Source organism: Rhipicephalus sanguineus, chromosome 10 (genome assembly GCF_013339695.2).
Source record: "Rhipicephalus sanguineus isolate Rsan-2018 chromosome 10, BIME_Rsan_1.4, whole genome shotgun sequence".
NCBI classification, from domain to species: Eukaryota; Metazoa; Arthropoda; class Arachnida; order Ixodida; family Ixodidae; genus Rhipicephalus; species Rhipicephalus sanguineus.
In genome coordinates, this window is record NC_051185.1 from 134,802,976 (window position 1) to 134,817,448 (window position 14,473).

The following is a 14,473-nucleotide window of genomic DNA, read 5'->3' on the forward strand; positions in this document are numbered from 1 at the left end:
AATCTTTCGTTTTTGGTTCGTTCAATTTTGTTTTTAACATGAAAGTGTTTTACGCCGGGTTCCACCAAGGCTTCGGTGACGTATTTCCGTCACGAATATGACGTTCATAAACTGGACGCTAACGGAGGAGAAAGAAATAAAAACTATAGGAAAAAGTTCCACAGCTGAGAATCGAACCTACGATCTCGCGGTCCGCGACGATCGGCGCCCGGCAGTCTACCGACTAAGCCTCCGAAACAGATCCACGACGATCCACAAACGCGTCTCATATCTTATATCCCACATTCTCTGTCGCAAGGTGATCTCTGTTGGCAGGGTTAGGCGGGACGGTGCGGAGCCGCCAGCTGTGAGCGTTGAAGTGAGGTAATGCGGCACGACACTAGCGGCGACAGGGAAGGGTTCGGCGACGACGCAGTTAAAGAATGGTCTCCGAGATTGCCCGTCACTAGTGGGGCGGCCCCATCCACCGCACCCCAGTCACTTAAAAGGGGGAATGGGGGCGAAAAGTCTGCCCCATACATTCACTTATCGGGGGGGGTGGGGCAGGGGTGCCGCAATGAACTATCGCCCCCTACCACTGATGAGGAACCTTGCGCAGGCCTGGGTAGCAAACTGGACGCATAGTCTAGTTAACCTCCCTGCCTTTCCTACATTCCTTCTCTCTCTCTCTGTCTCTCTCTCTTGCGCAGGCCTGCGTATATGACGACATAATAAGCATTATTTCTGTGAAGACACGCTGCACTTTGGTGTTATACCGATTCTTATGGCAGAAGGATCAGCCATGTTCTTAAGTACATTCCCATTCTGTTCTGCGCATGTGCCATTGCCGATTTTTCATATTGGCGGGAGGAAACCATACCATATGCCTTCTGAACACTTTATATTCGTATGCTCTTTCAACAAACATGAGTTACCAAGTTACTGTGTTTACCGTGTTTCTCGACTGCCTTTCCCGCAGGATAAATGCATAACAAATCGCCCAGATGTCTGTTTAGGTAATGCTATTACAGACTGTAGCAGTTAGAGAATGCTCCACGTTAACGCATTAACGCGATAGCGTTAAAGAGATCCTTTCGCAGAAATTCGGGTGTCGGCGTCGGCGTCCGCGTCGTTAGTTGATAACGAAAAATCAGCGCTTAATTTCATGAGCGAAAATTCGATATAGATGAAAATAAATAATATTGTTCGGTTCGAGAAGGAATCGAACCCAGGGCTTTTGCGTGGCAAGTAGGGGTTCTGCCACAGGCCCGCTACTGATTGAAATGGATTTCCTAAAAACCCTATACGAATGTAGTGTACAGCAAATGCTCTCCCTAACGCATATAATATTGCGTAGCGGAAGCGTATAATCGGACCAGGCATGGAAACATGTGAATTGCGCAACGGTTTAATGACCCACCCATTACACAGCGCTCAGGCAAAACTAATGATCATCAGCAGCCCCAACAGCATCACCAAAGCGTGCAGATGCGCGGGTTGCCCTACGTAGTGGAAACGTCGCCAATTCGCAGAAAGGAAGAATTATGGCGCAGTGGGAACTTCCCAGCCGCAGTTGCTGCAGGCATTCTAGGATAGTTTGAAACAGTTTTACGAAAGAGTTTTACAATTTTACGCGCGCAGCCCATCCTGAGGCATGGTTGAGGTGTCCCCCGAGAATGGAAGCCAGGCGAGCCATTCAGAAGGCGATGCGAACGGGGCCCGATTATGCTATCGCGTTCTTCTCTTGGAGGCGAAATTGAGGCGTCCTGGAAGCTTTTGAAGACACCTGTAATGTTGTTCTTTCCTCTAAGCAGTTTTCGGGCGCTTTGCGAGTAGTCAAGTGCATTCTGGAACTACGGCGAGCTCCAGCAAGTATGCTGGAACTTACGATGACACATGCGTAGATTCGGACCCATTTCTACAGTACAGAAGGTTATAAGTAACAGTCAGAGTCTTAGGTAACCACGATATAATTATGAGGTAAGTCGTAATGGAGCGCACCAGAAATTATGCACCACCTAGGTTTTTTTTAACGTGCAGCTAAATCAAAGTACACGGGCTTCTTGCATTCTGCCTCCATCGAAATACGACCGCCGTGGCAGGGGTCGAGTCGAGCACCGTAACCACTGTGCCACCGCGGCGGAAGAGCAGAGTATGAACGACCGACGGGCTTATTGGCCGCTATGACTGCACTGTTCCGGTGGCCATATGTTTAGAGTTCCGTCTTTATCGTGCCGCATTCATCGCAGTCATATTTACGTTGCAGTATGCTGCAATCGCGACATTCTCTGCAAGTTGACTTACTTGACTGTCCAGTCCCAGCATGACGATCATGAGGAAGAAAAGCACCGCCCAGAGAGGAGATATCGGAAGCTGCAGAACAGCTGAAGGGTACGCCAGGAACGCGAGCCCCGGACCTGCGCCAAGGTTTGTGACAATCTGGTTTTGAGGCATGCACATGCTATTCTGCATTAGTCGCCACAGTTGATGAGGCCTTTCAATTTTCAGCAGTTGCACGATGCAGCTGACTCTGTGGAATGCAGGGAAATTTCTTTGTTTCAACGAACCATGTAACAATGCTAACATGAAACTAGCTCTCGCTGGTACCCACTCGCTTAATGTAATATGTTCAGGCTACGGCCGCCACACATAATGTGACTTGCACGGCTACGTTTTTCCAAATGTACACAATTGGGGCTGACCCCAATTATTCTATAATTTACTCTACTGTTCCTCCTAGCCTTCTTCGCTTCATTGCTCGTTCCGCGGTCAACAATCTTTTTAAGCACTTTTATCAATGTAACATTTTGTTCCCCATAGTTCTCCCTTTTATTTGAACGTATGGACTTCTACAACTTTAGGTTGTATAATTCAACTGCATCCTACTGGGAGCATGCTACCGGGAGCAACCGCCAGTGTCGGCAAATATTGTTACCTTCAGAAGACGTTGAGTCATAATTTCCGTAGAAAGGACACGGGCTCAATGACTGGTGAGAACAGTGCTATATGTCTTCGCATTCTGAAGAGAGCTAACGCAATCTTACACGAACCTACGAAAACCTCCACTGAGGGCCATGGCTACAAGCCTGCGTATCTCCACAATGGCACGATATTCTCCTAGGATCCAGAGAGGTATACCATTGGCGCAACTTTGGCAACTTAGATTACATAGACTTTCTGACGCAGAAATTTGGGCAAGTTGGTGATGGCTGAACTTAAACATCTTAACAAGCGCCAAGGAACACTCGCACAAGGAAGGGATGCGTAGAAAGGTTTAGCGCCCGAACGCTCTCGTGGCTTTTATGCGAGTGCGCGTGTTTTATAATTTGTTAACGGACGTTCTGGAGGCCGCTATGTGGGGGCCGCTTGAGTCGCTTGAGTCTTGTGGCTGTCGGGAGCCGATCGCCGACCGGTGGGGCCGCCGGTTCCTGGAGGAACAAGGCGAGTGCTCGCCCGAACTCGATGGCTTTATCCGCGGGCATGGGATCCGGGCAGGGCCATGTCCGGAGAGATGACGGCCAGGGTCCCCGTTTTATGGTGGACAGGGCACGAAGCCTAGGTGGGGGCACAGTTGCACGTGGAGCATAAACCAGTTACGGGTGGTGGTGTGCCACCCCTGTGAAAACGGTTCAACAAGATAGAAGTAAGGAGTATTCCTGTCTGAATTCTCCGAAGCAGGACACTCTCGCCGTGTGAATACTTTCTAGGGAAGCGACAGCATCGATAGTGGATTGCCCACTGCTGTGAGGTAGGCGGCACGGCGTTACTTGGCCATATGATTGTCTACCACAGGGTCTGCTAGCTCGGGTGGGGTAGCTAGGAGGTGAGTATTGGAGGATCTGGCTAGCGCGGTGGAGATCAGCAGGCACTAATCTGTGAGCCTTCTCGTTTCCGGGGATACCGCAATGCGCGGGGACCCAGAGGATGGTAACATCGTGACCGCATTCGTCGAGCAGGCGCGCCTACTACCAGGTCTTATGCAGTACAGGATCTGTTTAAAGAACGTTAGCGCATACCCGATGGGCGTTTCGAAGTTTAGAGCGCCCACTCCAAATTATCTAGGATGGCCACTAGCTTTGCTCGGGTGCTGTACACCCGAGCAAAGCTAGTTTGATACCATGTGACTGGTCATGCCACGCAGTGGCATAACAAGTGTGACTGGTACCATCTGCAGGAAGTGCAGCGTCCGTGTTTGCGATGCGTTAAGTCAAGGGGAGGAAAATCGCAGCCTTAGCACGCCTATTGGCATACACAAGGCGCCGCACTCGCTGATTAGGGTCCATAGTGAGTGGAAGTGGCTTATCATCGGTGTGTACCGTGATTTCCCATGGCAGCGTTTTGTTGGGCAAAATAGGCAGTGCGTAGATGTCATACCCGAGAAGCATGAGCGTGTATCATCCGGCATTTGTTGCTCGAATCCTAGTCTCCGGTGTGTCGATGTGCATGCCGACAAGTTCGGGCAGGTTGCTGAGCTTGCTACAGCTCTTTAGCGCATAAAGCCGTGTGTACTTTGAAAGTCCGGTAACAATGTATGTGTCCTCGTTAATTAGCCGATCGAGCGTGAGCATCTGCGTACGGTTGACTAGTCGATACGGCCGTCTATACATGATACAAAAGGCGTGAAAACCTTGAGCCGGCATTTCTAGTTGTGCGGCATTTCTAGTTCGTTTCTCCACGAGTACGGTTAGAGATCCTGAGCAAAGCGTGCAGGATTTGTTTGATGGTATTCGTAACACGTTGAAATCAAGTGCTCGCCGTGCAGTTGTCGTATAGATGCATATCGCGTATTCGGATAGTAGATGTCCTCGTTATGGGTCGATCCCCGATGAGAAGTTTAAAAGACCGCTTTTTTCCCTGCTTGCCAAAGGTGGATCGGCCACCATGATTGACGGCGAACTGTTTTGTGTGGGGTCGTGTGTAAAGCTATTTCCTTTGCCTAGTTATGAATAATGTTGAGAGCTCTTTGTAAGACATCGTCCTATTCACCGATCCATCCTTGATGCTTCCTCTTGGTGACATCATAGGCATACACCGCGTGTTTCAGGCCCGCAACGCCCGCATGGCGCCCTGGTAGCTGGCACATAGCTATATGAAACAGGGTGGGTGAGATCACCGAGCCCTGGGGAACATCTACATGATTGATTCATACGGCACTGGCGTCTTTGCCAATTTTGACTTGGTAGCTTCGCCCTTCTAGGAAACCCACTCTGAAGTTGTACATTTTTCCTGTAATGCCAATGGCACGTGCTTTGGTCTTGGTGGTACTGTGTGCGACGCCATCAAATGCTTTGCGTATATCCATGAAGGAAAGAAGAAGACTTTTAAGGGCTCGTTTTTCTTTGTTATACACAATATTAATGAGACCTAACCGACAATAATGCCAGGGAAAGTATAGGGGGTGTTATTTGTAACTATCAGGATATAAATGTGAAGAACCTAAAGTGGAGGAAAAGATAACTTGCAGCCGGACGCGGAGCATCGGACGCTTTGTTCCAAGGTCGCAGGTTCGGTCCCTGCCGGCGGAGAGTTATCTTTTCGTCCACCTTACTTTCTCACATTTATATCCTAATTGTTACAAATAACACCCCCTATACTTTCCCTGGCATTATTGTCTGTTAGGTCTCATTATTATTGCGTATATCCACTCCGACAACAGCCAACACCCTCTAAAAATTCTTCAGGCCTCTTCACATCCTCATTTCCCCGCGTGCTACGTCACGCCAAGTGTCCGACACAATAACCTGAAAAACGTCTGGTTACACTGTAGTCTGGCTGCACGTGTGTTCTCGGCGTGCTTGCCCAGGCAAGTCAGTGCGTGTGCGCCAAGCTGCTGCACAATTTGTGTTCTTCGTACCCTGTGTTCCCGCTCAATGCGGTGTTTTTCTCGTCTATGTGAGCGTTCCTTTTTTGGCGTACACGTGTTAATGCGCGATGTGATGTTTGGTGCGAATTGCTAGCATCGCAACGACTGCAAGTTCGTGCAACATAGGCCGGTGTTGTGTTCCTGGGTGCCGCGGAAACTATGACAATGGGCCAAAAGTGCGCGTGTATTCATTCCCAAGTGATGACGCGCAAAAAAAAGCGTGGCTTCGAGCTATCCCACGGAAGGATTTCACGCCAACAGTGCATTCGAAGGTAAGGAATTGTAACATTGCTTTATCGGGCGTGCGAATCTTCGTTCTTAGCTGCAACAGCTGTAATTGCCGAAGGGGAACACTCTTTTCGTACATAATGAGAATACTTCAACACAACGATGACGAAGCATGCATTTCTCGTGAATATTCATTGAGCAGTGGGGTTCACTTGTAAATGAACAGTGCTAAGAAGGATAGTCTTCTCAGAGTATGCTTAAAACAACGTCTATTTTGCTCTTACTGCCATAAAATACGTGTGGTTTGGTCTCTGTGTTTTGTTTTCTGCATGTTGATGTGTGCAACCAACCTCCGATGCCAAGCCTGTTATGTAGCAAGTTATTGCGGCAATAAAAATGGCATTCTCGTGATGCGATGCAAGAAATAAAACATAAGTAGTCAAAACAAAAATGTAATTTCCTTTCATTGCAGATGTAGAAACCCTCCTCCAAAGGTGGTTTTATTTTTCCTTTTCTTGCTTTCGTTATTTTTTTTAATGAAGAATCGTAGGCGCAGTACTTGCCCGGCCCATAGATCATAAAATTCACGGTGTCGCGTTAAAAAAAATACACCATTTCCCGCTAAAGGGGACCATGAGGCGATGCGAAGCCGGAGCACTTGCACGATCGCGTTCCGTTGGCATTCTTTGGGCATGCTACCGACCTCACGTGTCGTGTTTGCTTCTTGTCCTCTTTGTCCCCGTCGAATTTGCGCTACTACACCATATGTTAAAATGATACCGACCTCACGTCGTGGAACGCGAAGAGGAACGCTACGCGCGTCTTGTCTGCCCTCTACCCTGGCCGTTAATTCTCACAAGGCGAGCGGGGAACGCGGTCGACAGGCGCGCGAGAGGGGGCCGCGTAGGAGAGGAGAGAGAGGGGGAGGGGACGCGCATGCGCTGGCGCTCATCACGGCGTTGCGCAGGAGAGAATTTCGGGATGCCTAGCCCGCGTTTCAGCGGAAGAGTGGAGAGGGGGAGGTGAGAGGGGAAGTGGAGAGGGGGAAAGGGGAGAGGGGTATTGGGGAGAGGAAGTGGAGAGGTGCGGTGGAGATATGGAGGGGTGAGGGTGAGTGGAGAGGGGAAGGGGAGAGGGGGAGTGGAGAGGAGGAGTGGTGAGGGGTAGTGGAGAGGAGGTGTGTGGAGAGGGCATGCGCAGCAAGGGTGGTCACGCCGCACACCACCACCACAACCACCGGTTTGAACTCCGCTATAAGATGCTTCGCATTAAAAGCTTGTTTGAAGTCTTTAAGTAAGTCATGCCACCAAATAGTTCAGGGTAGCTTCACCTCCAAAGTGGCCAGCGGGCTTTCCGGACGTTCTGCTAAAGGCCGTAGCAGAGAAACTGTTGGAAACCTTTGGTAGATATTGGCCTCGAGGCCCACCACTGGAAACGCCGGCGCCACCGTCGGCGTGACGTGCTTGGCAGGATCACGTGGTCTCAGCGGCCGCGTCGGCTGCTTGCGGAGCACTGCCGCGTGCTTTGAAAACGAGTTTCAAGTGCCACATGCGCTGCGGTCTGTTCAAGTTCGGAAGTTTTCTCTCATTTTCTACTCAATTGAAACCCTTGTAATAGAGCGGCTGCCTCCAAAGGCGACGAACATGGGGCTCTACCGCTCGGTGCCACAGTGACGCGCTTACGCAACGGAGCCCAGTGTCAGCCTGCACCGGTAACCGCGGGACAAGAAACTGCGTGAAGCATGGGTTGTAAAGCTAAGAACCGGCAAGTAGCCATCGGCTACGAGTCTTGTGTGGAACAAGCACTTCCGCGACGACGACTTTCGTTACTGCATCGGGCCTGCGATGTTCGGTGAGTAGCAGAAAGCGCGCATTGAGACGATGGCTCGCGCGCGCTTCCCGCTGGCAAATGATGCTTATCTGCCACACGACGGAAAAGGTGGTACCCCTTTTATCACGTGTGTAAAGGCGTTTATTGACGGCGGGATCGACGGCGACGATGCGCAGCGACGACAGTAACGACAGAGCGCAGATTCGCAGGCTCACGAGCAAGAGCACGAGGGGCGTGCTCTCCGAGAAGAGGCGAAGAGGGCGACCCACTAGAAGGCGCTCAAGAGGACGGCCCATTACAGTGTGCTAATGCTTCTGTACAATTACCCCGGGTACGCAAAGGGAGCCGCCCGGCGACCTAACAGCTGGTCACTATGAGCGGGTCATGGTAGGGCTTGAGGCGCTCCACGTTCACAATGTCGCGCCCTCGACGGCGCATGTCCGAAGATGGCTCAATGGGTTCAATCAGGTAGTTGACCGGGGACGTGCGTTCGACGACACGGTAGGGGCCTTCGTATTTGGGCAGTAGTTTGGAAGAGAGGCCAGCTGCAGCGGTCGGGACCGAGAGCCACACGAGCGCTCCAGGGAGGAACGTGGACTCAGAAGTGGTGGTGCCACCGCGAATGCTCTTCTGCCGCTCTTGTTCGTGCATTGTAAAGGTCTTCGCAAGCTCGCGACATTCTTCAGCAAGCCTGGCTGTGTCCGAAATAGGCGCAAATTCAGATCGATCCGGCCTGTAGGGAAGGATAGTGTCGATTGTGTGCGACGGGTGCCTGCCGTACAATAAGAAAAATGGCGAGAAACCAGTAGTGCTCTGAGAGGCGGTATTGTAGGCGTACGTGACGAAGGGCAGAATGGCATCCCAATTTGTGTGGTCGGCTGCGACGTACATCGAGAGCATGTCGCCGAGCGTGCGGTTAAAGCGTTCAGTGAGGCCATTCGTCTGCGGGTGGTAAGCAGTAGTTTTGTGGTGAACGACGTTGCACTCTTTGAGAATGGCTTCGACTACTTCCGACAAGAAGACACGGCCTCGATCACTGAGCAGCTCCTGGGGCGGACCGTGACGCAGCATGAATCGGTGGAGCAGGAAGGAGGCCACATCGCGCGCTGTAGCCGCTGGGAGGGCGGCGGTTTCGGCGTATCGCGTTAGATGGTAAACAGCGACGATGGCCCAGCGGTTACCAGCCGAAGTCAGAGGAAGTGGTTCATACAAATCGATGCCCACGCGCCCAAACGGACGGTTAGGGCAAGGTAATGGTTGTAGACCTGCTGGCGACACGTGCGTTGCAGGTTTTCGGCGTTGGCAATCGAGGCAGGAGCGAACGAATTTCTGCACGTAGCGGTACATCCCTCGCCAGAAGTATCGTTGTCGAATGCGGTGGTAAGTTTTGGATACCCCAGAGTGCGCGCATTGCGGGTCAGAGTGGAAGGCCTCGCATATTTCAGAACGCAGACTGCGGGGTATCACTAGTAGCCACTGGCGGCCGTCGGCGTTATAATTGCGTCGGTGCAGTAGGTCGTCACGAATGGCGAAATGGTGGGCTTGACGACGCAACGCGCGAGTGGATGGTGTTGCCGACGGATCCGTCAGCAAGTCGATCAGCGAGGTGATCCATTTATCCTTGCGCTGTTCGGTAGCGATGGTGTGAACGTCGATTGAAGCAACAGCTATGTGAGATACTGAGCAGGGGGCTTGCCCCCTGAGCAGGGAGCAGGGGGCAAGGGAGAGCGCGAGAGGGCGTCGGCGTCAGAATGCTGGCGTCCGTTGCGGTACAGCACGCGGATGTCGTAGTCTTGCAGGCGAAGTGCCCAGCGGGCGAGACGGCCTGAGGGATCCTTCAATGACGACAGCCAGCATAGGGCATGATGGTCGGTGACGACATCAAATGGGCGACCATACAAATAAGGTCGAAACTTTGTAAGGGCCAGATGATCGCCAGGCACTCTTTTTCCGTGACTGTGTAATTGGTCTCGGCTCTGGTAAGCGTACGGCTTGCGTATGCTACGACATATTCGGGGAACCCTGGTTTGCGCTGCGCAAGGACAGCGCCGAGGCCTACACCGCTGGCGTCCGTGTGTACCTCCGTTGGGGCCGCAGGATCGTAGTGGCGTAGTATGGGAGGAGACGTCAACAAACGACGGAGCTTTGCGAACGCGTCGTCACACTCGGACGACCATGAATTGAGGGGTCCGTTACTTCCAAGGAGCTTCGTCAGCGGCGATATGATGGTGGCGAAGTTTCGTATAAAGCGTCGAAAATACGAACACAGTCCTACGAAACTGCGCAGTTCTTTGACGGACGTAGGTTTGGGAAATTCGGCCACGGCCCGAAGCTTGGCAGGATCGGGAAGGATTCCGTCCTTGGACACGACGTAGCCGAGGATTGTCAGCTGCCGTGCTGCAAATCGGCACTTCTTCAGATTCAGTTGGAGGCCTGCGTTGCGCAAACGCGTCAAAACATGCCGCAGACGTTGGAGATGCGTGGAGAAGTCCGGAGCGAAAACGACGACGTCGTCCAGGTAACACAAGCACGTGTGCCATTTCAAGTTGCGCAGAACGGTGTCCATCATGCGCTCGAAGGTCGCGGGCGCATTACACAGACCAAACGGCATGACGTTAAACTCGTACAAGCCGTCGGGTGTGACAAAGGCTGTCTTCGGTCGAGCGTCATCCGCCATGGGTACTTGCCAGTACCCCGAGCGCAAATCAAGAGATGAAAAGAATTCGGCTCCTTGCAGACTGTCAATCGCGTCGTCGATTCGCGGCAGCGGGTAAACATCCTTGCCAGTGATCTTGTTGAGTCGTCGGTAGTCCACACAGAACCGCACGGAACCGTCCTTCTTCGCAACGAGAACAACGGGAGACGCCCATGGGCTGTCCGAGGGCCGAATAACGTCGCGTCGAAGCATATCGTCGACTTGTTCATTAATGACCCGGCGTTCTGTTGGAGACACGCGATATGGACGTTGCCGCAGTGGTGGTTGGGCGCCAGTGTCGATGCGATGCGTAACAGCGGAAGTGCGGCCGAGGGAAGTTTGCCCGACATCGAAAGAAGAACGAAATTCTTCCAGCAGGCACAGAAGTTGGGAACGCTGGACCAATGTGAGGTTGTCAGCAATGGAAGACCTAAACACATCAGCAGGTGACGAATCGGACGTGGAAACAGCACTGAGCGTACGGGAGCTGGCGTAGTGCGTGTCACCCGGTGCGTCTATAACTTGTGCGTTTTCGAGGGGTTCCGCTTTGCCGAGACATTCCCCTCGCACCAACGTAACAATGAACGGGGATGGGTTGGTCACAAAAATATCCGTGTCGCCCTGAGTGATTTCCACGGTCGCAAATGGCACCAGCAAGCCCCTCCTAGTGAAAACGCGGTCACATGGAGAAAGGAGCGCAACGGCGTCGCAGAAACCGGCGCAATAGACTGACACAGCCGTTGACGAATTTGCAGGAACTGCGATGTCGTCTTTGACGAATACCTTGGTCGCAGCCGATGAACTGTCTGCCGGCGTCAAATCTGAGAATGGCGAAAGCTCTATTTCGGCTGGCGCGCAATGAATGACGGCGTCGTGGCGGGAGAGAAAATCCCATCCCAGGATGACGTCGTGAGAGCATGCGGAAATTATGATGAATTCGACGGCGTACAGAGCGTCCTGAATGATGACACGGGCTGTGCATACCGCCGTCGGGTGAATACATTGGGCGCTGGCTGTACGGAGGGAAAGACCGGAAAGTGGCGTCGTCACTTTTCGTAGCAGGCGGCTTAGTTTAGCGTCCATAACGGATACGGCGTCTCCAGTGTCGATAAGGGCAGATGCGCGAACACCGTCCACAAAAACGTCTATCACGTTCGATGGGCTTCGCTGAGGGCTTTCGCAGTTCGATAGCGTCGCAGCCCTTGCCTCGTGGACTGCGACGACTAGTTTTCCTGGTCGCGTGCGACCGGACGTGGGCGCATCGGCGACAGTGAGCGACGTCGGGGAGACGGAGAGCGCCGAGTAGATGGAGCTTGGCGTGACGTCGGTGACATAGGCGTAGGTGGGGCGTCAAATGTGCGGTTTGACTGGCTGGTGGCGGGCGACACGACTTGAGGCGGCTGGACGCGATTGCAATAACGCGCCACGTGGCCGGCGTAACCGCATGCGAAGCATATGGGGCGGTTGTCAGGTGTGCGCCATCGGTTTGCTGGAGCAAGGCCCGCCCATGGCGCAGGACGTGATTGACGGGGTAGCGACTGATACGACTGCATCGTGGGCTGCGGTCGTGGCCTCTGCATTACGTCGGCGTAGGTAGCCGGCACAGCCGCTTCGAAGGACTGATGTCTAGCGGCGCCTTCGGCGTAACTGTGTGGGGCTGCCGTAGGTATTACAGGGGACGTCCTTGCGACAACTTGGGCGTAACTCAGTTGTGCAGGAGCCGGATGGTGCTGGTGGTACTCAGGCATGACCTCCGCGATTTCCTGCTCAGTCGCTCGACGGAGGGGAGGGAGAAGAGTGGTTGACGGCTGGTGAACGTACTGAGGTTGAGCAAAGTCCAGCAGAGAGAACTGGCGCGCGATTTCCTCGCGCACGAATGACTTCACCTCTGTCAGCAAGGCGGAGTGGTCGGATATGGTCGACAAGCCAGCGAGCTCGGCGTCGCGGGATGGAGAGCGACGGGTCATCGACCGCTGCCGGCGCAGCTCCTCGTAGCTCTGGCAGAGCGTGATGACGTCGGCCACTGTGCTGGGGTTTTTGGCGAGCAGCATCGTGAAGGCATCGTCGTCGATGCCTTTCATAATGTGCCTCATCTTGTCAGATTCCGACATGGTGGCGTCGGCTTCCTTACACAAATCGAGGACGTCTTCAATGTAGCTGGTAAAGGTTTCGCCGGCCTGCTGAGCTCGTTCTCGCAAACGCTGTTCGGCCTGCAGCTTACGAACGGCAGGGCGGCCAAACACGTCGACGATGGCGGTCTTGAAAGCGGACCACGTCGGGAAATCAGATGCATGGTTGTTGTACCACATGCCGGCCACACCCGCGAGGTAGAAAACCAAGTTGCTCAGCTTGCCGGCTTCGTCCCATTTATTGGGGACACTCACTCGTTCGTAAATCGTGAGCCAGTCCTCCACGTCGGTGCCATCCGCGCCGGTGAAGATAGGAGGGTCGCGGATACGGGGGACACCGGGACAAGCGGTCGGGGCAGGAGGCGGCGTTTCCTGAGCGGCGTCTTGCGGCATGGTAGATGGCACGGTACGGGATCGAAGCTCCAGGGGCATCAGATGGAGACCGAAGTTGTGGGGACGGTACAGCACTCTCCACCACTTTGTAAAGGCGTTTATTGACGGCGGGATCGACGGCGACGATGCGCAGCGACGACAGTAACGACAGAGCGCAGATTCGCAGGCTCACGAGCAAGAGCACGAGGGGCGTGCTCTCCGAGAAGAGGCGAAGAGGGCGACCCACTAGAAGGCGCTCAAGAGGACGGCCCATTACAGTGTTCTAATGCTTCTGTACACGTGCGATACCATCTCAGAAACCTGCCGTGCGCATAGGCGTATCTACGGGGGGGGGGGGGGCAAGGGGGGCTCTAGCCCCCCACTGAGAAAAGTTAGGGGGGCGGAGCCCTCCCCCCACTTTCGACAGTGGTCACTGTCGGCTGCGCACTGGGAAACCATGAACGCAGCAATCACTTAATTATATACCGAAATTTGTCCTGTGCTTCTACCGTGGAGAATGTCTCCCGTGTATCACGACCACGCAATGTAGGTTCTCTAAGGTGCGTGGTAGAGAACCTACGCATTGTAGGTTCTCTACACGTGCCTCAAACATTTTCACGTCCATCGAAATTGCGGCCGCCGCAGCCGGGATTCCATCACGCGATCTGGGTTTTCTGGACTAAAGAGACTGAAGTGACAGCTGGGCTAGTTGGTCTTGAGTTATCTCAAAGGGACTTCTACAAGGCAAAATACAAATCGGACAGAAAGAAGCACACACACGCAGCGCTGTTTATTTCTCTCCCTCTCTCTCAGCAAGGATGACTTCACAGAGTTGCACACGCGCACAAACAGCTCAGCGTCGTTATACTACAACTGAAAATATTTATCATACTCATATGAATACATCTCGCCAGCTGCTATAAGCAGCCGCTGCCAATGTGATCGGCGGGTAGCCTTCTTGAATTACATTCAGAATGAGACACTGTCCGGCTATTCAAAGAAGAAATGTTTAAGTATTGTTCAGCATAGCAATGCGCTGTTTAGTGTGCGCACGCAATTTTAACATCGCGAGATTTCACAGATTCTTGACGTCGCGTAACAAGCACGCGATTTTAAGGCACAGCGAACATTTTTGCGAACGGCGAGGAACCAATGACCAAAAATATGCCGAATTGAAAATGGCCTACTTTCTTATTTTTTATGTAGTCGTGCATGAGTGGTCATTACGCAATGGAAAATGTTGGGGTCATTTGTTGCATCGCGTTACGAGCAGCTGCCGTGTGTATGACGCAAAAAATTTTGACCAATCATAAACAGCTAACGACCAATGCAGAAGGGAAAAAATGCGGGGTATTTTTACGTTATAATCACCCATAT

At 52.8% G+C, this 14,473-nt stretch overlaps 1 protein-coding gene across 1 annotated transcript in view; it reads right to left on the reverse strand.

Annotated features, from left to right (window-relative positions):
- LOC119372477 (sodium- and chloride-dependent GABA transporter 1) overlaps positions 1-14,473 on the reverse strand; it is a 1,056,622-nt gene that overhangs the window by 219,489 nt on the left and 822,660 nt on the right. The window contains exon 7 of the mRNA XM_037642952.2: positions 2,284-2,396. Coding sequence (XP_037498880.1) covers positions 2,284-2,396 — 113 coding nt within the window. The remainder of the gene's footprint in view (positions 1-2,283; positions 2,397-14,473) is intronic.